The sequence below is a fragment of the Stenella coeruleoalba genome, assembly GCF_951394435.1.
Source record: "Stenella coeruleoalba genome assembly, chromosome: 17".
In the NCBI taxonomy this organism is placed as follows: Eukaryota; Metazoa; Chordata; class Mammalia; order Artiodactyla; family Delphinidae; genus Stenella; species Stenella coeruleoalba.
The window spans coordinates 73,386,002-73,409,858 of record NC_137163.1 but is presented as its reverse complement, the minus strand read 5'-3'; the positions used below and the strand labels follow the sequence as shown (position 1 = coordinate 73,409,858).

The 23,857-nt window shown below is 43.0% G+C and overlaps 1 protein-coding gene across 4 annotated transcripts in view; it reads right to left on the bottom strand.

The window, feature by feature from the left end:
- The window catches only part of CA8 (carbonic anhydrase 8), a 94,227-nt gene that overhangs the window by 23,763 nt on the left and 46,607 nt on the right, over window positions 1-23,857 (bottom strand). For all 4 annotated transcript variants that reach the window (XR_013824522.1, XR_013824523.1, XR_013824524.1 and 1 more), the window contains exons 4-8: window positions 19,908-20,003; window positions 13,918-13,980; window positions 11,870-11,918; window positions 10,119-10,231; window positions 1,122-1,291 (exon numbers count right to left, since the gene is read on the bottom strand). Coding sequence is in view for 1 of the 4 variants with exons in the window: in XM_079901554.1 (XP_079757680.1) it covers window positions 1,157-1,291; window positions 10,119-10,231; window positions 11,870-11,918; window positions 13,918-13,980; window positions 19,908-20,003 (456 nt within the window). In the remaining 3 variants the exon portion in view is untranslated. The remainder of the gene's footprint in view (window positions 1-1,121; window positions 1,292-10,118; window positions 10,232-11,869; window positions 11,919-13,917; window positions 13,981-19,907; window positions 20,004-23,857) is intronic.

The following is a 23,857-nucleotide window of genomic DNA, read 5'->3' as shown; positions in this document are numbered from 1 at the left end:
TCTAATCGGCTAGGGTTTCAACGAGCAAAAGGGAAGGGGGGAAGGACTGGGTGAGCAAAGCACATTCACAGAAGAGAAAAGACAGATTGGCTGGAGTACTGGGTGCCTCAGTAGAGTAATAATAGAGGGGCAGGAAAACTGGAGAGGGAAACACATGGACAACGTGATCACCCTTTAAAATTCCTATATCAGCTGTCTGGCTCGTGAGACTGTGAGCTCCCTGAGGCCAGAGATTTCTGTTCCTCTGTGACTCCCCGGTCCATTGTACCCTTCACACAGGATGAGAGTACATACCCTTAGCGGTCCATTAAACAGTCAGAGCTCTGACCTGACTCCTAGGAAACTGTTCCAACAGACGCTTCCCTCTTACGAGAAGCAGTGGTTTCCCAGCAACGCACACTGACCTAGGTACACGCCCTTGGGCAACCTACAAGGTGAGGAAGTAACCCAGTACAGAGGCATTTATGTATATTTTAGCTTTTCCATGTTTGTGATGTTTTACTTTGTTAGTCCTTAAGGGTAAGGAATCCAAACACTGAATTCGATATATTAAAATGTACAGATTAGGTTTTAATCAGTACAGAAACATCCTACACTCAGATCATTAGCAAGGGCTTCTTGATCTATCGAATAAAAGCACTTCCATAGGACAAGTATTTTCATTCATGCCAGATCTGCCCTCACCTACCTACCCCGATAAACAAGACGACCAAATCTGCACCGAACAACAAGGGCCACTTTGAGGCTCAACAGGTCCCCCAGTCCCTTCCCTTACGCTCCCCCATCAATAGGAGGTGACAGCTGCGGTTTCAAGGGTGCGACAACATAGTAAAGTACCGAGAGGTACTTGCATGTCACGGTTCCCCTGCCTCAGGCACCTTCCCTCACGAAAGCCGGTATTAGAGCAAAACTTAGAATGAAAGGCTGCTCTGCTCGAAAACATAAGGACTGCGGATTTCTGTCCAACACGGCATGAAATTTTTACGAACCACCTGACTTGTGATTAATGGGGCTTGAGAATGTGTCCTAGATTTAAATAAAGTGCGTTGACAATGAGAGTCGCTTTGGTGTGACAGGCTCAGCTGTGTGTGCCTCATTTTCCTTGCTTAATCCGAACATACCCAGATGAAGACGCACCGGCTTCTGCTCTCTTCAGCTACTGAAACGCGGCTCTAATGACTCTGTCGCTGAGTGGCTGAGTGGGTCTAAAATTGTCTCCCAAAATCCCATCACAGCCTTCCACAAGCTCTGCCCCTTTTGCATGTGTCCTCAGCCTTCGAAATTCTTCAATCTGAAAATAAAAGCAGAACAAAACAGATTAACCACTTACCGGCCATGAACAAGAACTGCAGTTTCATCAAAGGCTTAAAATATGCATACATTATAAGAATTTAGAAAGGGAATTAAAATTAAACTTCAAAGAGAGAAAAAGAAGTTCATCCTTCCAGACCTAAGACATTAGACGCAACCCCTGCAAGAAGAATGAAGACTGCAGAAGCAGGGACGAAGGTCTGCAGACAACCCAAACTGCCACGGAAACCTGCTGCATCTGTTTGTACAAAAATGATACACACTTCTCTCTAGAAGCTCTTATGGCCACCTGTGACATAATGAGAAAAAGTGAGCAAATGAAGCAGTGATCTGAAATGCTTCCCAAGTATCTCTTTAAGTAATGAATTCTGGTGTTACTGTACGCTAACACTGACCAGATGTTAAATGTATCAGATGGAGGTTTTTTCATCAAAAGACTCCCTTTGATGTTTGTCTAGCCCTCTGGAGAGCACAGGTCCAAAGAGTGCCTCTGATTTTCCAAAAGTTTAAGCCCATCTTCCTCCCTTGGCAAGAGCGATTTTCAAGTTCATCTCCCTTTTCAGGTTTCCTGTTACACACGAAGAGGTTCCCACAGTCCCACGGGACCGTTCCCATCAAGTGCACTGCAGTTTCCCTGACTTGCCGGGTCTGCACCTCCTAAGAACCCACAGTCTGCCGGACGCAACCCCCTGGGAAGTGTCTGAACAACAAGTAAACACGTGATAAGCATTCGTGAGGCTCACTGCCAACTAGCAGTTGACTTACCTCTGTTAAGTCATGGTCTGTTATTTCATTTAAATGCCCCATAAAATCACATGCCACAGATATTCTTCCTTCCTTACACAAAAGGAGAAACTGAGGCCACATGGGTTAAGGAAGTTTCCAGATTAGCCGGGTCTGACAATGCCAAGTCCAGCTGCTCCTTTCCCAGCTTCACAGCCACCTCTTCAGAAATTCTAGTCATCAGTAGACCCTACATCTGGCACTTATCCCCGGATGTTGAGCAAGTGTGATCTGAACAGCATGAATCCACCAAAAGTTCACCATCTGCGAATCAGAGGCTTCTGCCTACAAAGGTTCATACAGCACACCCATAGACCTCTCCCAATCATAACGTGAAAAAAATGCGAGAGATGAACTAATTCAGGGTTCGAATAAAAGTCTAGAGACCCCTAGACTTTAGGGGACCCATGAAACTCCTGAATGACTTGTAAAAATTTCCCTGTGGAGTAGTTTCTTAAGAAGAGGTTCCTGACTCCAAAAGAGTTGAACCCCACAAGATTCAAACCATTCATATATGCGTCGGAAAACAAGAGTTGGGGAAAATTAAGTGGCTTGTTAGATCAGAACCCAGGTTAGAAATCTGACTTCTGATGGTTCTAGTTTTCCATGTCTTCAAATACTGTTTGATTTCACTCAGTGGGATAAGCCTGATCCAACTAGAGCTGTCCTGTTTTTTGAAACAACGGCCACGTGCTGTATTTATATTGAAGCCATCAGCTGTTTGATCTATATAACCGTCTTCCGCTAGGCTGCCACAGGGTCTTAGAGGGGGGAATATAGCAGCACCCATATTGCTTGCTGCATCTGAAAAATGTCTAGAGCCACGGCGGCAGGAGAATCCCCCGTAAGACGCATCTCTCTGCAATGCCAATTTTTCTGAAGTAACCACCGTTCGGAACCCTTTAGTCACTTCAGATGGTTTCAAGTACACACTGCGTTATCTCACGTTGAAATGAGACAGAGTGAGAAAGGAACAGAATAATAGTCCAGGATAAAAGTCTTCAGCAAAACTCAAATGTCATGGCTGTACAGAGACTCTCATTATCACGTATATCAGGATGTACGATTTCATCGATTTTTAATGCTACTCTACTTAAACATGGTATTTGTTTTTAGCCAATTTGAAAGAGACGGATGGAGAGGACAGAGACAAGTCCTCACCTTCTGAAGGTAGCAGAGCTGAGCAGCCACTCTCCTCTGAACCCGGGTGGCACGCCAGTGGGTCTCAGACATTTACTGCGACCTCCTTATTGCAGGACCCCGATGATTCACTCAAAGTTCTGCTTTCTTTTCATGCGTGCATTTAAAGGGCTAATTTCTAGGGTCTGAGGTTTGGCACTCATTAATTTTAGTAGTTTCCGAGGTCCTGTGCACATCCTATAATAGACTTATTTTGACTTACAGTTCATATGTCATCATGTTAGAAGAGAAAAATAACACATAAGTCGGTGTTCTCATCTTATTCTCTTTCATCACCAGGCGATGATCCATGAATTAGAGGAAATGAATTCCTTGTGGTAGTAGTTAAATAGGGGGAACAAAGCAAATTGTACTTAAATAGTCCATATATGTGTATATATAACGAGATTTCATATATACATATATATATATATATATATATACACACACACACACATCTCTCTCCACCTTTCATGTACTGAACCTTGTTGTTCTAGTTTCATTTTCTTCTACCCCATTATCTAACTTTCTTTCTAACATCACTGCTCTCTCTTCCTGACCTTTCATCCCTAAAACAACCCTCATTCTGTCACTGATCAGTCCTTAATCTGATCTTTTTTTTTTTTTTTTTTTTGAGGCAGAGCTTAGAGAAAAGAACTTTCTTTCCCCAGGAACACTGACGTAAACTTGCCTATCAACCCAATCCCCAGCTCTGGGCTCGGCCACTGTCGTCCCATCATTAGGATAGTTACCAACGAGCCACACAGATCGAAACTTACTCGAGACGTAGAGATTACAGAGCTCGTGACTCCACGGGAAGCGCTCTGTATCATGGAAGATGCTGAAGAAATACAAACTTTCTCACAAGTCCCTAAAAATAACGCATTTTAAGAAAGGAAAGAGGGAGTCTCCCAGGAGCAAGAGAAAGTCCTAGAGTTACGCTGCTTAAGGACAGCAGCCGCCAGTCAGCCCCCTGTGGCCACCAAGCGTTCGAAATGTTGTTAGTCTGAACTGAGATGTACTGGAAACGTAGGATTCAAACACACAAAGTCAGACTTTGTATGAAAATAAGGATGTGAAAAATCTCATCAATGGTCTGTTACACTGATTACATGTTAAAATGATATTTTTGATTCACTGGGTTGAAACAGACTACCTGAATTAACTTCACCTGTTTATTTTGACTTTTTTTTACTGTGGCTACTAGACAATTTTCTCTCACACATGCGGCTCACGTGGTGTTTCCATTGGACAGGACTGGTCTAGTGCCGCCCAGCACACCGGCCTTCAGGCACTCAGCATTCTGGGGTTAAGACGGCTGACCTCAATTAACTGGGGACATAAATGCGGGTAGATGAGAAACAGTGGTTCTCAAAGTGTGCTTCCTGGAATAAGTGCCCCAGACCCACCAAATCAGCAACTCTGGGGTGCGGCCCAGCAGTCTGCATTTTTTTGTTTGTTTTGTTTTGTTTTGTTTTGTTTTGCGGTACGCGGGCCTCTCACTGTTGTGGCCTCTCCCGCTGCGGAGCACAGGCTCCGGACGCGCAGGCCCAGCGGCCATGGCTCACGGGCCCAGCCGCTCCGCGGCACGCGGGACCCCCCAGACCGGGGCACGAATCCACGCCCCCCGCATCGGCAGGCGGACCGCCAACCACTGCGCCACCAGGGAAGCCCCAGCAGTCTGTGTTTTAACATGCCCGCCCGGGGGGGATTCTGTTGCACACTCAAATTAGAGAAAAACGGACACAGAAGAAAATGCACAACAAATGTTCCACATCACTTGGAATCATTTTCAAACGTAACCATGCTGGGGTCCTGCAGCATCCTGGTCTGCAGGGTTAATGGCCACTCAAATCCCACATGGAGCATAAAAAAAGCCTGCTCCTCAGAGGTCCAAGGCCAGACGGGCTCCCAGACCCCACAGGCCACAAGCACCTGTGCCAGAAATCGGGCTAGGAAGAGTCCCACTTTTCAATCCACAGGAAGTCAGAAATGGGGAAGGATGAAGAAGAGGCAGGATTGGGAGGAAACAAAATTTAAGACGGTTTTCCGAGGTCTAACGGGCGTATATGCACACAGTGAAAACCCATAACAACATCTGCATTCCTCTGTTTCACTGGCGTTACTGGAAGTTGAAAGAGAAAGGACTAAACAAAGACAGACACATCTAATCTGGGAAAAGTAGGTAAGTTAAGAAATAGAAACAGGTGAGTAAGAGGAACGTGCAGAAAAAGTGGGGAGAAAAAAGACAGGAAAATGAGAGTAAAACTGAAGAATCATTTGTGTGTGTGTGTGCACATGCTCACATATTTGTACATGTGCCATCATATCAGAATACCACGTGTGATCAATTCTGAATATTGTTCACATTTTAAGGTCACTGTGAAATCAGAATGTGTCTTACAATTTCCGTTGTCAGATTTGATTAAATTTGGTATTTTTATTCTGCTCTCAGAATCCCATTTCCAAACATAACAATCCAGCTGAGGGAATTCCCTGGTGGTCCAGTGGTTAGGACTCTGTGCTTTCACTGCCATGGCCTGGGTTCAATCCCTAGTCGGGGAACTAAGCCTCACAGTGCAGCTATAAAAAACCAAAAACAAACAAAAACAAAAAACAATCCAGCTGAAAAAAAAAATTTTTTTTTCACTTCGGCTTTCTAAATGCTTTAGACAACTGTTTATCTTACAGTAATTTAATGGTTACAGATCACTTTTTTAAATGTTTTAAATCACACTCATCCAAATCCATCCAATTGTGTGGGTTTTTTCCCCTAGCATAGGGTGTGCTAACCAGGAATAACATGAAAAAGTCAACCAATCAGGAGCTTCCAGTCCCAGAAGCTAGAATTCTTAGTGCCCAAGAAGATGCAAATAGTCCACGACAGGCTTAGCTGTCAACACCACACTTCAGCCGCTGACTCCTTCTCCCCCCACCCACCTCCAGCAGCTGTGCATTTCCTAGGAAAGCATTATGATCTAGAGCTTTTTCCTTAATTACGTTGCAAGTGCAGACACTATTATCCTGTGACAGATGACGCATTTCAAGATACAACTGTTTCTACAATAATATCCAGCTGCTTTATTACATGTTACGTCTATAAGAGGACACATGATTTTTTTCAATACAAAGTTTTCTATTTCTCAATATAATCAACTTAGTAGCCACTCCACCTGCCATTGGCTATTCCTTTTGTTATTTTCTGTATCAATCCTCTGTCCCTCTCTGCCTCCTTCTCTGTATCTCTCTGCTCCTCTTTAAGTACAACAGGATGAGGCTTCTCAATTTTTCTTGGTTTTGATTCTAGAATCACATCCTCTCTCTTGGGTTCCTCTTGTTTGTACTGCCCTCTCTGGACCTTCTCTATTTTGGGCTCTGCCTTCTATGAAATTATATGAGCAGCAACAGTGAAACATTCAAGTCAAGGACAGACTGATTTATATTCTCCTAAAATTATAATTTTTTCCTAAATCACTCTAAATTGCATTTTAATTTACCTGTGTGTGTGTGTGTGTGTGTGTGTGTGTGTGTGTCCATTTCAACATTCCTGCCCTCTGAACAGACGCTATAATGGAGCTCTGTGCTAACAGAACCTACATCTTTTTTCTTGTAAAGCCACAGCTAACTGGAAAGTCGTCTATTTCCAAGAGCAGTTGGGATTATTCCTTCCAATGGACATTCCTTTGCCTCTGGCTCCCTTTGAGGAAGATACAGCTTATTTCCCAATAATTGAGGAGCATCACTTAGTGGGTTAGGGCTAGACTTTGTCACTGGCCTTACTCAAAGGGACAATACAAAGCAAGGCTCCCTTTGAAGACAGCGAGACTGAAAGGCATGACGATTTGTCTCTGGTTTTCGCATAGCATACTGGTCGACGTGGAAGTAAAACATCCTCGTTCACATTTACAGACTGTCAGTTAACGTTCCCCATACCGTGCTAGCAAGGGAATCCTTAATGGAATTCTAAGTGGAACTGAGAATTTTCTTTTCTGTGGCTCAGCAAGGTTAATTCGAACTGACTTCCAATAGACAGACATTTATTGTGGTTATAGAGAAAAATTTTATTTTTCACTAAAAGATTTGACCTATTTTTAGAAAATTACCTTTAAACTGCTGAACAAATGTGACTGTAGACCCCGAGCTCCTTCTACTACTTCTGCCAGTCTCCTCTCCTTGTGACTAATGTCAGTTAAAACTTTTACCCTTGGTCCCCTTCTCCTTTCAGCTCAACACTCCATGGAAACATCTCACTTCAGTTAACAATTCAGTTAACTGGCAATGATGGTCCTTGTTCATGAATCTTGTTTGCATGATGGCAACTCTGAAAAGAAATGAAGGCTTTCTCCATGGTAGAGCCTCAAGGCAAACTGCTTGGATGGGCTGGGGTGTTGACCTGGAACACCGAGTGCAGCATAACGGAAAGGGATGGTGGAGGAATAATACTGGAGAAGAGAAGCCAAACCTCAGCAACAGAGAAGTGTCAATACCAGGATCCACCAGTGAACACACAAGACCAAGAAACAGGAGTCAAGGGTGAGAACCCAGCAGCGGCATCTGGGCACGTGTTTATACCGCGTAGTTATTTTCTACCTGGGTGGGCAGCATGCATCCTATTTAAATGCTCTGTAGCATTTGTCACTATTAGCCTTTCTTCTCCGCATCTTGGAGATACTCTCTCCTGTCCTGGACTCACTCCCTCCTGGCTGTTCCCAAGGCCCTTGGGCAAGTCCCTAGTTCCCTATGTGCTGCCGTCTCCTCTGCCTACACTGGGGTTTTGCCCTCAGCTGGGCTATCTTGCCTCTTCCTCAGCTTGAGCTAATCTGATCATCAAATCCATTTCTTCTTCTTGGACGTGAAGCTAGAATTCACTTCTCAGCCTCCCCTGCAATCAGGTATGGCCATGTGATTGAGTTCCAGCCAACAGAATGTAAGCATAAATGGTGTTCGCCATTTCTAGGTCTGGCCCTTTAAAAGCAATCCCCCTTTGAGAGCCTCCACGCTCTTTCCCTTCATGCTGGCTACATGACCACACCTAAGGACCCAGAAGTGAGGTATTAAAGATGGCAGACTGTCTTTCAACCCGGTTCCCTGAATGCACAAAGAAAAGCCTTGGGCTTCCCTGGTGGCGTAGTGGTTGGGAGTCCACCTGCCGATGCAGGCGACGCGGGTTCGTGCCCTGGTCCGGGAAGATCCCACATGCCGCGGAGCAGCTGGGTCCGTGAGCCGTGGCCGCTGAGCCTGTGCGTCCGGAGCCTGTGCTCCGTAACGGGAGAGGCCACAACAGTGAGAGGCCCGCGTACCGAAAAAAAAAAAAAAAAAAAAAAAAGAAAAGCCTTCACTGTGAATCAAAAACACATTTGCTGGATTTGTAAAATGTAAAAACACATTTTACGTGTGTAAAAAATAAATTCTTACTGTGATGTCACTGAAGTTTTGAGGTATATCTGTTACAGCAGTTACAACCTTTGCTATTAAATTCCAAATCTATATGTCATTAGTCCAAACCTCTACTCTTAACATTACACTCAAACTTCTAATTTCTTTCCTCTCCTTTACTAGACTAACTCCTAATATTTTTCAGGAGTTACTCCCTGGACCTCCCAGTCCGGATTGGGTTTCTGTCCTTTGTGTTTCCAGAGCACCTTACTTATGACACAACATAGCTGTCTAATAGTCATCTGCCTCCACAACTCTATGGTGAACTTTTTAAGAGTAAACACTGTGTCTGAATCTCTGCATCCTCTGTGTCTGGTTGGCAGTCAGGAACAGTTTCTTGTAAGAAAAAAACAGATGAATGAATAAATAAAGGAATTGGGGTCTGTCATATTAAAAATACGAAGGCCCAAAGGTGGTGTGATCAAAGTTTCTAAAATAATGAAACAATGAAGATGCTGAATGGGGCACTTTTAAAATTAATCCTTAGAAAAAAGAGAAATAAGAAATTGTTAAAGGTTGAAAGAAGGATTTTAAAGATTTAAGGACAAACAAAAGAAGGCTTTCCTGAGTAGTGAGTAAACTTGAACTTCTTATAAAATGATAGGGGATATAATAAAAGTTTGTAAAAAGTTTCTAAAGGAAACTTGGTTTATTGAGAGGACTGCCCAAGTCTTTTGAGACTGATCATGAAGAACAAGTACAGCCTTCCAGAACACATCCTTAGACAGACCTCTGGGGGACAGGAGACATTTAAAGCTTTTTTGGTAATAATATCAAAACCACTGTTTAAACACCTTGTAGTGATGTTGCCTCCCGCGCTGCCACCTAACACCCTGGGGACAGCTCACCTTGGAGACACACACACTGTGCATTAGCATGTAGGGCACCTATGCTGTACCCAAGGTGGGTGGTAGGTGGACAAAAATGGGGCTAGAGAACAATCCAGAACTTTCCGGGGCGTTCTTTTTAGCGCCCTCACCCTCTGCATACAGGATTTTCCTGTGCAAGCCAAGAAAGAGCTATTACAAAGCCTGCATGTGACTTACAGAAATAACCGGCATTCTCACTTTACTTCCAAGACCTTTTTTCTCTCCAATGCCTGGGAAAACCCACATGAAGGAATAACTATAATAATCAAACGTTTGGCTATTTCACTGACTTCTATTTACTCTATAAAAACTGACTTTTAAAATACAGATCATAAATGAGCGCTGGGTTTTCTTCATCCTTGACCTTTCCATTGCTTTCACTGGTTCAAGACATTTAACTTTTATCTGAAAAGAGGTGACTGATCTAACTGATCCAAAGGGAGCCAAAACGTAAAACAGACGTGTTTCCCTTTTGTAGAGACAACATTTAACCTTTAACGCAGAACTTCATTCTGGAAGATTTAAAAGCACTGCACTCACCTGTAGCTGGGATATTGTTAGAGGGTATCGGAATAATATCCAGGTAACACCTTCACTGCAGGGCGGAATAGTGAGAGAGCCTTCGTAGACCCAGTAATCGCGCAGCAGAGGGTCTGTGCCATCACGTGGGCGTGTCACGGAAAGGTAAGTTAATGAAAAATAATTTGGAAGATTCCAACAATAACTTTCAAATTTACAAACTGTCCAAATAACACTTCTCAGACGGATGTCATTTTTAAACTAGAGCCTCACGTTTGTGTTTTTAATCTAATCATCATGGAGAAAACAATCAATAAAAAACATGATGAATCCTCTTTCTATTATTTATAGCAGTTTCTCTCAATGGGTTACTATACATATTTAAATATGGCTGTATAAACTGGATGTATATAAACCTGATATACTATATTATATATACACATATTTGATATATATACTATATACTATATATATACTATATATCAAGTTTACTCACTTGAGGAGAAGTGTATCCATTTTTTTTTTTTTACGTTATTGGATGATTTACCTGACTGATTATACCCAATAACTATTGAATGTTTACGACACGTGAAGTACTCTTCTAAGCATTTTACATTAACTTATTTAACTTTTACAACAAACCAGTGACATAGGTCCCATTATTACCCGCACGTTTCAGATGGGAAAAATGAATCACAGAGGGTATGTAATATGCCCACGGTCACTGGGCTAACATCCTGGCCAGAGCCAGGATGAGAACGAAAGCGGTCTGGCTTCAAAGTCTGTGTGTTTAAATTATCTTTTTAAAAATTCAGTTAAAATAAATTTGTGTAAAATACAAAAAAAAAAAAGGTCAATAATCTGTAACTATTGGGATTTAAAGGGAGAGACGGCTTAAGTTGTTCCCAGGTGTGATTATTTAGAGCTTTTGATTCTTTTAAGCCTGTTAAATCATACATCTGATTTTTTTTAATAAAAATGAGAGACAAGAAAACAGTCTGTGCATTTAACCATGCTGTTCTAGCTACCTCTATATCGCTTCTTCAATAGCAAAATATTGAAATTGTATTATGATAGAATAAAAAAAATCATTCTTATAAAATCTTGTAGCCCTGCATTAGAAGAATCTGTGATTAAATATGATGGGTGAGTGTTCAACATATGGAAAAACTGGTTTGTAGCAGTGCAATTAAATGTAGAAAGTAGAAGATACGATGCATTTGGTTTTGTTTGGAACACCAAAAAATTTCACATAGTTTAGGCAGAGAAATGTGAAGACCAAAACTTTGTACAAAACAACCTTTATCTACAAATTATATTTTGAGTATTTTATATACAATTCTTACCTGTTCAGGCATACCTCAGTATTTAGAAATAATAGCTAAATAATAATATCATTGCAAAGAGGTTATCTTTTAAAATTAGATATAAAGTTTATGTCACACCAGAGATTAATAAGAACTGCACTGACCAATCTTACACGTATATCAAGGTTATGTTATTACAGTCGTGCTTTACACAGAGGAGGCAATTTGTAGGAATGAAAATCCAAAAGAAACCTCTCCGTGGATTAATGGAACTAGCGGTAAAGTGTTTATTCTTTCAAAAGGTTTACTCCCAGGTTTAGAGCAATCTGAAACTGGTACCAACTACAGAGAATACAAATTGTAAAGAAACTTTATTAACTAATAGGATATAGTTGTGTATGTTCTGAGGGAAACAGTGCAGTCATGACCACAGTTAAAATTCATCTTACGCAGATGAATGCTTACCTGGTAATAAAGTGTTAGGATTAAAGCAGGGTATTGTTTTGGACTTCCCCTGAAACAGAAAACAGTGTGCCCATGTTAACATAAAATTTCTAAATTTTAGAATAAGAACATTTATGAGCACTAAAAATCCAGGTTGAAGTCTTTTCTGAACGGCTTATCAGACCCCACAGATTTGTGTCAATCTGTCTTCTCATTGGAGCCACAGGGGTTGATTCCAACAAGACACTCCTGCCCTGAGTCTGTAGCTCTTTTCTCTGCTGCTGCAGCTCAATTTTCCCTATAATTCCAGGTGTGAAACTTAACATCGTCCAGTGTCCATATGCCCCATGTCAGCTACCTTTCCGGCTCCTGGCGCATGCAGACCAGAGACTTGGGCACTGGCTCAGGGAATTCTTTGGTAACGACTTTCTTCCTGGTACTACGATCTCAATTCCTAACCTTCTTGGCAGGACGGGCTGCCTCCCAAATTCTCGGTTTGCCCCCCTTGGATTTGGTAGCTCAGCTCTAGGACCTATCCTGGATGCTCTCCTCCTCCAGAGAGGAAGAACTGACACTCAGATGAAAATATTAAATTTCAATACACGTTTATCAAAACTAGATTTAAATTTCAATAAACTATGTGTACCATCACCAAATCACATGTCTGATCACTATTTTAAATAGGCCCATTTAAAATGTCGGTCCTTAGACAGACAGACCTGTCACGCCACTTGGATGTCTCTTATAAGATTACTCCACTAATGCAGACATAACAGGGAAGGTAAGTGCATGACCTCTTGCTCTCTTCCTTACTTCTGGGGACTGCTGGACACATTAAAGAATCCAGCTTGCTTACCTCCCACCATCCTCCTGTATTCCATAACGACTGATGTCACATTAGCTGAAGCAATAAAGGAAAATTTCTCAACCCATTTCTATTCAACAAATGCCAGTGAAAATGTGTCCTTGTCCCCTTTTCACCAGCTTCTGTGACCAGTCTGTGCCTTCCCTTGGCAGCTGGATTCGCTCTGAGCCTGCGCTCAGGAGACCTTCTGTAGAGGTTCTTGCCTGGTTCCAGATGCTCTGGGCTTGAGCTAGTGAGTCTAGAGCTAGCGAGACTGTTTCCAGACAGATTTTAGGGTTGGCCTTGAGTCTTTGGACCCCTGTGCGGTATCTCCAGCACCCACATGGGATTGAACTTCTCCCCCACAAGGCCACTCAGATTCTACTGACTCAACGTGAGCATAAAAGGTACTGTTTATAAGAGAACTGGGCTTCCCAGCAATGCTAGGCCGAATCGCCACAGGCTCAAATCAACCTGAATCACCTTCTGTGGGCTATATCATCTTATGGCTTATAGGTACTTGTCTCTTTTTTTCTTTTTACTTAAATACTTTGAAGTGTGGTTGCCACAATTTTTATTTGTTTCATTTACACTACCTTCCTATAACCAGCGGGCAGAAAGGGGTAACTCAGCTGGCCTGGGTTGCTCGAATCCACAATCCAAAAAAATTTTAAAAGGCCTGTCTTCAAGACTGGCCCCTGGCTGGCTCCTGGGAGCCAGTCTCTGAGCCCTTGGAATATGCTGCCTGAGAAGAGTGGCTCTGTGTGCCTGAGGCCTTGGGTCAGGCTGCACCAGTTGGACCAGATAAGTATATCCCAACACTGTGATTTATGGTGAAAGCCCGGTTTTGCTCAGGGTGGGGGAGGGCTAGAGTCAGAGTAGCTGAGGTCAGTCCCTCAGGCACTGCCGGCTGGCATGACTGACCCCCAATAAAATCCCTGGACACCAAGGCCCAGGAAAGCTTCCCTGGTTGGCAATGCTTCACACCTGTTGTGACCTCACTGCCAGGAGAATCAGGTGTGTCCCTATGCGACTCCACGGGGCGGGGCTGTCTGGAAGCTTGTGGCTCGCTTCTCCGGGACTGTAGCCTTCCGCTGGAAGAAACCACAACCAGGAGGCTAAGCACTTGGCTGTGAGTCCTTTTAGGGAATCTCCCAGCCTGAAGGTGGGCTTGGAAGCCTCTGACACAGCCAGTAGTTTTATTTTCTTTTAAAGAATGACTTACCTTATATTGAATATCCTGGAGGATTTCAGTTACAGCCTTCAGGCCTACGTGTTCTTTTCCGATCTGCAAAGTGTAAAGCATAAACCAGAACCATAAAGCTTTTAAATATGTAGCTTCTACTTAAAATAACCAACAGAAGTGAAGTTCAAGTTCACCTGAATGTCCTTCCTGGAGAACAAATGCCCTTTTTAATAACAGCCAGGTCAACATCTACTGAAGGCAATTAAAGGTGTAACAGTAACAGAAGCCAGTACAAGAAAGTATCAGATACGTTCCTAGACATTTCCAAGAATCCATTCCAAATTCACCTTGCTAAGTACAGGTTTACCCGCTGTGCTATATATATATAAAGTAATAAGACTGCGATATAGAAATTTCAAGGATATTTCTGAATCAAAATTATTCAACACATTCCCAAAGCCTTCCATTTTCACCCTGGGCATTTCTAGGTCATTACTATAAAGATTTTATCCGTGTTGAAAAACTTTTATTAACTCAGAAAAATGAGTACATGGTTTCACATGAACTCATTATCCTGTCACCAAAATCAGGACATTTCTTGATTACCACAGGACATAGTTCTATAATCCCCTTTTTATTCTTAAATAAATAAGAATATGCTGTTCGTAGCTTTCTATGGTTTTTTTCCGGGCCCCGTTGAGTGGCTTGCACAGTCTTAGTTCCCTGACCAGGGACTGAACTCAGGCCATGTCAGTGAAAGCTCTGAGTCCTAACCATTGGACCACCATGGAATTCCCAGTAGCTTTCTCTTTTAAAGCATTATGTATCGTTACATTTTTTCAGTGTATAAAATGTTCCAAAGAATTCGAGACTTTAAAAAGAATATGATGTTAAATATTCTTGACTCTAACTTGAAAAATTTTAAGTGCAATCTGATTTCCATTTTTCAGCCAAGTTTCAACAGTCCATGATAATGGAGGGCAGTCACAGCAGAGACAATTTATAACCTCAGACAAACAATCCTTGTTACAGTTGGCTTTTTCTCTTCCCCATAAATTTTGGACATATATACACTACCAAATGTAAAATAGATAGCTAGTGGGAAGCAGCCGCATGGCACAGGGAGATCAGCTTGGTGCTTTGTGACCACCTAGAGGGGTGGGATAGGGAGGGTGGGAGGGAGACGCAAGAGGGAAGAGATGGGAACATAATGTATATGGTTAACTGATTCACTTTGTTATAAAGCAGAAACTCACACACCATTGTAAAGCAATTATACTCCAATAAAGATGTTAAAAAAAAAATTTTGGAGAATGACCTACAAGGAGCCAGAAGAGCTGTCACCATGTTTATATTCCCTGTTTCTCTCCACATGATCCAACTGGGAAACAGGCTAGGTGAAAGGGCATCAGAGGAAAGAGGTAAGACAAAAAACTTACATAACCTAAGATAGGCCAATCAGTTCAAAATAATTGAGACATCATTTTCCAAGTGTTTGCAATTCCTGAGATAGGCACTAAAAACAGAAAATGAATTCTCTTAAGTTAAAAAATGTATATATATATTATATGTGCATATGTGTATATATATATACACATATACACACACATATATGTATATACACACACATATACACACACACACATATATACACACACATAAATACATACACACACACACACACACATATGTGTATCTTAGGGAAATTTACTCCTGGGTGCAAAAGCCTGGACCTGTAGGCAGACACCTTCACCCCATCTTCAGGGGAAACAGACCCCTCTGTTGTACTGGTTTAACCACAATGTAGCACTTGGGTGATTACACCCACAGGTCAGCTCTGTCTTTACTTCATGCATCTCTTGTCAGAGCTTAACTCCTTGAAGAGTCCACATCTGAACGCTGTAAGGCCACACAGCGTAGTGGTCCAGGAGCAAAGGTCACTTGCGTTGGACGCTGGGTTCTGACCCTGACTCTCTTTTTAGGCTTGAGCAAGTCTACCTAACCTCTGTGTCCTGCAGCTTCCTCCTCTATACAGTGGGGCAGACAAAAGTGACGGGGTTGAAGACAAGACTCAATCAAACAAAAACCTTAGAACAGGGACTTCCCTGGTGGTCCAGTGGCTAAGACTCTGCGCTCCCAATGCAGGGGGCCGGGCCCGGGTTCAATCCCTGGTCAGGGAATTAGATCCCACGTGCCGCAACTAAAAGTCCCGCATGCCACAATTAAGACCCAACGTAGTCAAATCAATCAATCAATCAATCAATATTTTTAAAAAACAAACCTCAGAACAGGGCACGGTGTACTGTAATTCAGTGACTATCACCCGGACTACTCTTAATCAGAATGCTACACGGCACTGAATACAGTTCTTACATAAAGCAGCACTTAGTAACTCTTACTGGCTCCTTCTGTCTATAAAGGTTCTTTACCTTATGGGCAAAACTTTGTATTTTGTAACCAACTTCAGCTATTGCTCGATCTCTTTCCTTCTTTGTCAAAGTTTTGTCTGAAGGGGTTACAGCCACCAAAAAGAAAATATAGATGGATCCTCTGCACACCTCAGCCCCTAAAATCCTACAGCAGTCCAGGTGGCAACGCAACATGGGACCAACAGTCTGCCAGGAACCCAGTAACTCCTGACCCTCCCCTCGGCCATCTTTCACCGCCGCCCCAAATGCCAGCCCTCTGGTGAGTTTCCTCTCGGACGACCTCAGCCCTGCACTGCCCTGCGCTTTTCCGCTTCTAACGCTAATCCCCCTCATTTTCCACCGCAGCCTCTGAAACTGGATGACTCCACAGTTTTGACAAGCTCTCCCGCCACCTCCCCCAGGGGGTCTCTGTGAACCCCTGGGGTCTGCTCAAGGCCACCACCCTCCCAAGCCTTTGGAGTGGACACTGTGCAGTCTCCCTCAAGACAGGAGTGAAAGCTGTAGCCAGCTCCCAGCTGTCACTTTCAGATGGGTCTTCTACCCCACAAGCCCAAAGCCACCCTCCTCCTCCGAGCGGACTGCCCTCCCCCGCTGCGATCCTGCTCTACTGGTCACTTACTGACCCGCCGGTCGTTCGCAGTGCTCATCCCCTCCTGCCGTCACTCCAGAGGACTTCAGCGTCCCTGTGCGCGACCTGTGCCCTCCCTGGCCTGTCTCTTTACCCCTCAGTTCATGCTCATCAGCTCCCTCCCACCTCAGCAAACCAATCCTGAGAACACACCCTGCATTTGTCTTCACTCTGAAAACTGCAACTCCAAACAAAGACCATTGCCTCTGACCACAAGTGCCCATCCGGCCAGCTCTCTCTTCTTTTCTCTCTCTTCCTGTTCACCGATCACAAGGCGTCACGCCCCTCAGGTCCCTCCTGGCTTCATCCCTTTCCCTTCCTGCCTATGCTGAATGACACCTCTTCAACCATTCTCCATTCTCTAATCCCTTTGTCCTCCTAAACCTTATGCTCTGTAACGGATCAATACAACAATTAATTTGTTAGAGGGACTTTCCTGGCAGTCCAGTGGTTAAGACTCCGTGCTTCCATTGCAGGGGGCATGGGTTCAATCCCTGCTCAGGGAACTAAGATCCCACATGCCGCGGGGCACGGCCAGAAAAAAAGAAAATTGCTAGAATTCTCTGCTCCTCTCCCTGGATGATCCGCTGTCCCGTACCATCTGTGATGTCCAATCTCAAGTGGGTCTCCCACAAGGACCGTCAAGTCTATTGTCATTCCCCTCCTGCGCTATCTCAAAACCCAATCCCACACCCATATTTCCTTTGCTCTATAAATAATTTTGCTTTGCATGTCTCAGATAGTACAGGTCATCAGGCATAAATTCCCCTAAATTCCTGGCTTTCTTCACCTAAAACTGTGTGCCGTTTGTGCCCACCCTTTCCTCCTGGCCCTCTATTTCGGAGAAGGGATGGGGCCCGTCCTGTCCAGGGTCAGTCCATCCACCTAAGCTCTCATCCCACGCCTTTCCACCTCCTCTGAGGTTTTTCTACATCAATTATCCCCTTTCTTGCTGGTATGTTTAAACAACATCTGCACTAGCCCTTTTTGCTCAGAATAAAAACACAGGCCCATCTCGGATCTCAATATGAAACAATCTGAACCTTGCTGTGCACATCACCACGAGTTATCACCCCATCTGTCTTTGAGTCAAGCTTCCTGAAAGGGAAGTCCATCCTCACTGCCTGGACTTCCTCCCCTCCGCTTCTCCCAGCCTCTGACCTAAGTGCAAGACCCCCGCATGCCGTCCTTTCCTCTCTGCCTCAGCTGACACTCCCGATCAGCCCTTCTTTCCTCCGTGAATGTTTGCTCTACAGTTTCTGCGACTCTGTTCTCCCCGAGAAAGGCATTTTCACGTAGATAACCTGGATTTTCCCTCGTATGGAAAGTCAGAGCCAGAGTACAAGCTCCCAAGCTTTGCCTGCCTCCAGTAATGAGCTGGTCCCAGGGAACGGCGATGTTTGGTCCCAAGAGACTCGGCTTCCAATCTAGTGCACTATTACTGCATGCCAGCTGTTCTACACTGAGAAGCAGTAAGTGAAAACATCGTTATCATACTGAATTCCATTCGCAAGTATGTACTGAGTACCGTCTCCAAAGATGAAACTAACATGTTCCCTCCTCTCCTACAGATGACCATTTGGTTATTTGTGTTCTTATTTTTATTTTATTCTTATTTTTTCTAATAATGAGACATTGCCATCTACTGCCTCATGCTGTCAAATCTGGATGCTCTGTTCACTTTCTCAGGTTACAAAAGATGGACTTTAACAGTTATTTTCAATATACTAAAGATTATCAAAATATATTTGTAGTATCATTTGAAACATTTTTCATCCACATTTTGTGATTCCATTCTCCTTATACAATGCAGATATAAAATAGAAGGAATATAGGGCCCTGCCTGTGAAAAACGCATGAAATGAATTGAGAAGATTTATCTTAAAATGTAAGGATTTGTTTTAAATTCCATGACGTGTTATACTTTAAAAACATGGATTTCAAAATACTAAAAGGCTAAATAAAACTGGAAGGCTACTTTCAAACATCAATAAAGAAATACCTTAGAGGTATTTATAACAGGAAATTGTTGGAATTAATACTATTGAAATATATGCCACCCCAAAAAAAAGAGGTTTCAAAAGGCCCCTTCCTCAGCACTCTTTGGAAAATTAAGTTATTAAGGACCACTAGGTTATCCAAAGGCAGCCTGGAACCACACAGAGTGGACAATGGTTTCTGGTCCTGCCTGGTGACGTCAAATCCCTGTGTGACTATAAACAATGACGTGGCCTCTTTGGCCCTTGGTTTCTCTTCTATAAGAGGTGGAAGGGGGAAGCCTACAATTTCCAGGGTCTCCTTCACCTCTCAATCTTTTATTACATCAAGTAATTACAACAAGACAAAAGATTTAAGAGATTCACCTTAGGAACTAAATTAAAATTTTACCTTTGAAAGCATATGGTCCGCTTCTGTACGTGTCACTAAATTTATATATATTCTTTTCGCCCACCAAAGAGCTCAAATCTAAACTTTACATTGACTATATCCACCAAGGTCTTTGCCGCTCTCATCCTATCAGTGTTTTCTACAAGGCACTTCAAATCATCTTAGAGTGAAAATTATTAATAACGAATAGCTAAAGGAATCTACTACATGATTATAGTATTGATTTCTCTTAGATTTTGCAGGAAGGCGAGGTCCAAAAATATTTTCTGAAATTCTTTTTCAATAATAAAATGAACTCTGCCTTCAGGAGACGTTTCCTAACTACTTTCTCCAAAAACCCTGAATGCCACTCCGAAGAAAAGTTCTAATAAGCCAATGAATCATTTTCTACCAGTGAATACGGCTACTCATCCTTGACCCAGAGAGATCAAGTTTTCCATTTTTAAAGTATCAGTGTTCTCTGTATAGGTGTTTAATGTCACCTCTAAGTAGTAAAAATGAGAGAGAACAAAAAACCCTTTGCAAAATGAATTAGAAATAAGCATCTCTGCACAATACAGCAATCATAGCAGGAGACCATTTACCTGAACAAACAAGGCAATGATGGCGATTCCACGGGGCTTCCCCACAGCCTCATCGATACTGCCAAACAAGGTGGAGTTCCAGTGTATCAGGTGGAGCTGGGTGAGCAAGAACAGACAGGTAACCTCGTTACTAAACGTACTTCCGCTCAGGAAAACAAAGACGTATCAACTGCTCCTTGACCATATCTGTATGGTGTCATATGCAACGAGAGTATCACAAACAGACACAGAGATGACTGGTTTAATACTGGTTCTCTGTCTGAATCCCTCCCTTCTCATTTCTCATTCAGGTTCTGCTTTTGTCCTAATCAGGAGCACATCTAAGAAGACCAGCAGATTTAGCTGCCTTTCCTTAGACGCCATCCCCTCTGGCTCTCAATAAAACAGAACTCCGGTCTGGGCACAAACACCAGAACTCATTCGAAGGATTACCACCTACGTACTCAAGTACTGTGTCACCCAGTATTTCCATCAAGGATAATAACAAAACCAGTCTCCAATTCTGTAAGTTCTCTCCACTCTCTAAGAATATGTAGACAGATAGCATCCTATAAAAGGCGCTGCATCTTTTTAAAGCATGGTAACATAATGAATGCTGATGGAGAACTCTAAACGAAAGCCATTTCCTGTCCTGGAGATAAAATTTTACCTGTGAAGGAATGACAAACAATACTCCAGAGGATTCTCCCACTACTAGCCCCGTAAAGCTCTGTAGTCTTCAGGTTTATGTAGAATGTGCACTTGCTCCTACAGTGCTGATAAAACGCTTGCAAGAAGCCAGATTCAATTCCCTGGTTAAAATCAAATGGCCGCTGAGGTTCTCAGTGGAACAGTAGCAAGGTAAACCTTCCGCCTAGAATACTAATCTTCCTCACTTTAGCTTTTAATCAAGTTACCATTACCTGCTGCCTGAAAACAGTGACCCATTTAAAAATTAGTTTTAATCCAAAAAGACATACTAAAATTCAATCACCATGTCATTTTAGCATCCATATTAAAATATTAAGGAAAATTATCATGAGGATTGCCATGAACTTTGAGGTTTCTCCTGCTGAATTTGTCCAACTAGAATTCAAGATTATAAAGCTGACCACTAGGGGGAAGTAATGAGGTCCTCTGCCTATAATAGAAACGGTCACCCAGGACAGGTCAGGCTATGAAAAGCCCACATGAACTTGGATTGTCCAGTAAATGTAACTGGCAAGGCACTGCCTTTAAGAAAGCGATGTTCTATAACCTTTCAGTTAGTAATGAAAGACAGACCAATTTAATCTTTCCTTTTCCGGCTGCAACAATAGCTTTGGCGTCCCAGTGGTACAGATAAGTGTACAGTGGTACAGATAAGAACTGATTGCCTTAATTAAATCAACAAAAAAAGCCCAAGGCTGAAATCTATTTTTATTCCACAAATTGCAAAGTTCAAATCAACATTTTTCTTACTTCTCATAGCGACAGTATGGAGCTTTTTTTTTTTTTCTGAAACAAAACAAACCCAAAAAAGTATGTTTGGGGTTTTTTTGTTGTTTTTTTTTTGCCACTCCTCCATAATTCAGCAACATCATCACTCACACCTGTTCCTCAAAACCTACTTCACATGTTTTTGTGTTTAAAAAATTGAGGGTCTCCACTCCTTAAGTGTGTGCTGTACATGGCAACTTCGTTTTAAAGAGTACAGTATGGGGGAATTCCCTGGCAGTCCAGTGGTTAGGACTCGGTGCTTTCACTGCTGGGGCCCAGGTTCAATCCCTGGTCGGGGAACTAAGATCCACAAGGCTTGCAGCACACCACTGTATCCCCCCCCCCAAAAAAAAAAGAGTACAGTATGGAATACCTGATGGTGGAGAAATATGGCCAACACCACCTGGGCCAGGTGACCAAGGCCAACATCGGCAGTCATCAGACATGTTGATATAGGTACCCTGGACATGATGTGATGAAAAGGACATTCTTCCTGTGTGCTCTTTCTCCCAATAACGCATAACCCCAGTCTAACCCAGAGGGAAACGTCAGACAAATCTCAAGAGAGGGACATTCTACAAAATACCTGACCAGTATTTCGCAAAACTGTCAAGGTCGTCAAAGAACAAAGAAAGCCTGAGACAATGTCACAGCCAAGAGGAGTCTAGGGAAACATGAGAACTAAATGTAAAGTGGTGTCATAGGTGAGATCTTGGAACAGAAAAAGGACATTAGATGAAAATGAAGGAAACTGAATAAAATACTTAGTGTATTGAGATTGGTCCACTAATTATAACCAATGTACCATACTAATGTAAGATGTTAGTAACAGGGGAAACTGGGTGTAGGTCAGGTGGGAATTTTCTGTACTATTTTCATAATTTTCCTGTAAATCTAAAACTGTTCTTAAAATATACAGTCTATTTTTTTAAAAAAAAGAAAGAAAGAAAAGAAAAATGAAGGGACATCCTGGCACTTCCACTAACTCAAGCTAAAAAGGATAACAGAAGATCGCTATGGCCCTTGTGTGACCAGTACAATAACACAGAACGAAAATAGCAAGAGAATCTCTACCACCTGTTGTCTGCTCTACCACCTGGGTCTTACCATCAGTTGATACTCCAGTAAGGAGCAAAAGAGATTCTTCCCTCACACTCCACAAGGAACCCACACTTCAGAGGCAAAGCTCCAGCCTGGTATTTACTGAGAGACGCCCCTCTCTTGGAGGTGCTTTCTCTCATTAAGACCGAACAAAACATCATCAGAAATCCCTTTTCCAAGCCACTAGAGGATGGTTAATTCAAGGACCAGGCAAATTTCCAACACATTCTGGAAACCAGCTGTAACCGGTAGCGGTCACATAGATGAGCCGTCCACGCCCATCGCACACTCCATATGTTTGCTGCCTCTCGGCCTGTGTTCCCTGAGCCCTGCCTCACTCCACCCATGTTAGTTTGCTGCCATAACAAAGTGCCACAGACTAGGTGGCTTAAACCACATAAGTTTATTTTCTGAAAGTTCTGGAGGCGTGAAGTCCGAGATCAAGGTGTGGGCAGGGTTGGTTTCTCCCGAAGCCTCTCTCCTTGGCTTGCGGACGCCCACCATCTCCCTTGACCTCACATGGTCTTTCCTCTGTGCATGTCTGTGTGCAAATTTCCTTTTCTTATAAGGACACCAGTCATACTGGACAAGGGCCCCCACTAGTGACCTCATTTTCACCTAACAGCCTCTGTAAAGATCCTGTCCCCAAACACAGTCACATTCTGCTGTATTAGGAGCTAAGGCTTCAACATATGAATTGGTTGGTGAGGCGGGAGGGGTGGGGGGGGGGGAATTCAGCCCCTAACACCGTCTATCTCCCCGCTTCCCTTTCTCCCCAGCTTAATGAAGTTTTTTCAGGTCTGAGAAGCCTGAATTATTCACATCACCTTCCCGTCTCCCTCAGCCCCTTCTTTATTCCTATTATCTTATATTTTGCCTTATATTAGTGTTGGTTCTGTTTCATAGAGCAAAGCCACAGAGACAGGAAAATCATCAGTGCCTGTGAAGAACTGAGTACTTTGGGGGTAACTAGAGGGCACATAAGACCAGCAGTGACAGGAGAGATGGGGCTGGAAAGTTAGAGGGGTTTGGATGGCACAGAGGTTTAACTTTTATCGTAACTGTGCTTTGGGAAACACTAAAGCAATATATCATTGCAGTGAATATTATCATTACTTATGCTGCTTAGAGTCAATCAAAATCCCCCTTCAAAGGTTCTTCCGACAGAACGGGGATGGGTGGAAGTATTTGGCGTGGGAGGTGGGAAGGTAAGCTAGGTGGCTACCACGAAAGTTCCAACAGAAGATTACGATACAGGTGTGCGATGATTAACTTTGTGTGTCAACATGGCTAGGCTATGGTGCCCAGTTGTTTGGTCAAACATCAGTCTAGATGTTGCTTTGAAGGTATTTTTTAGCTGTGGTAACATTTAAATCAGTCGACTGAGCAAA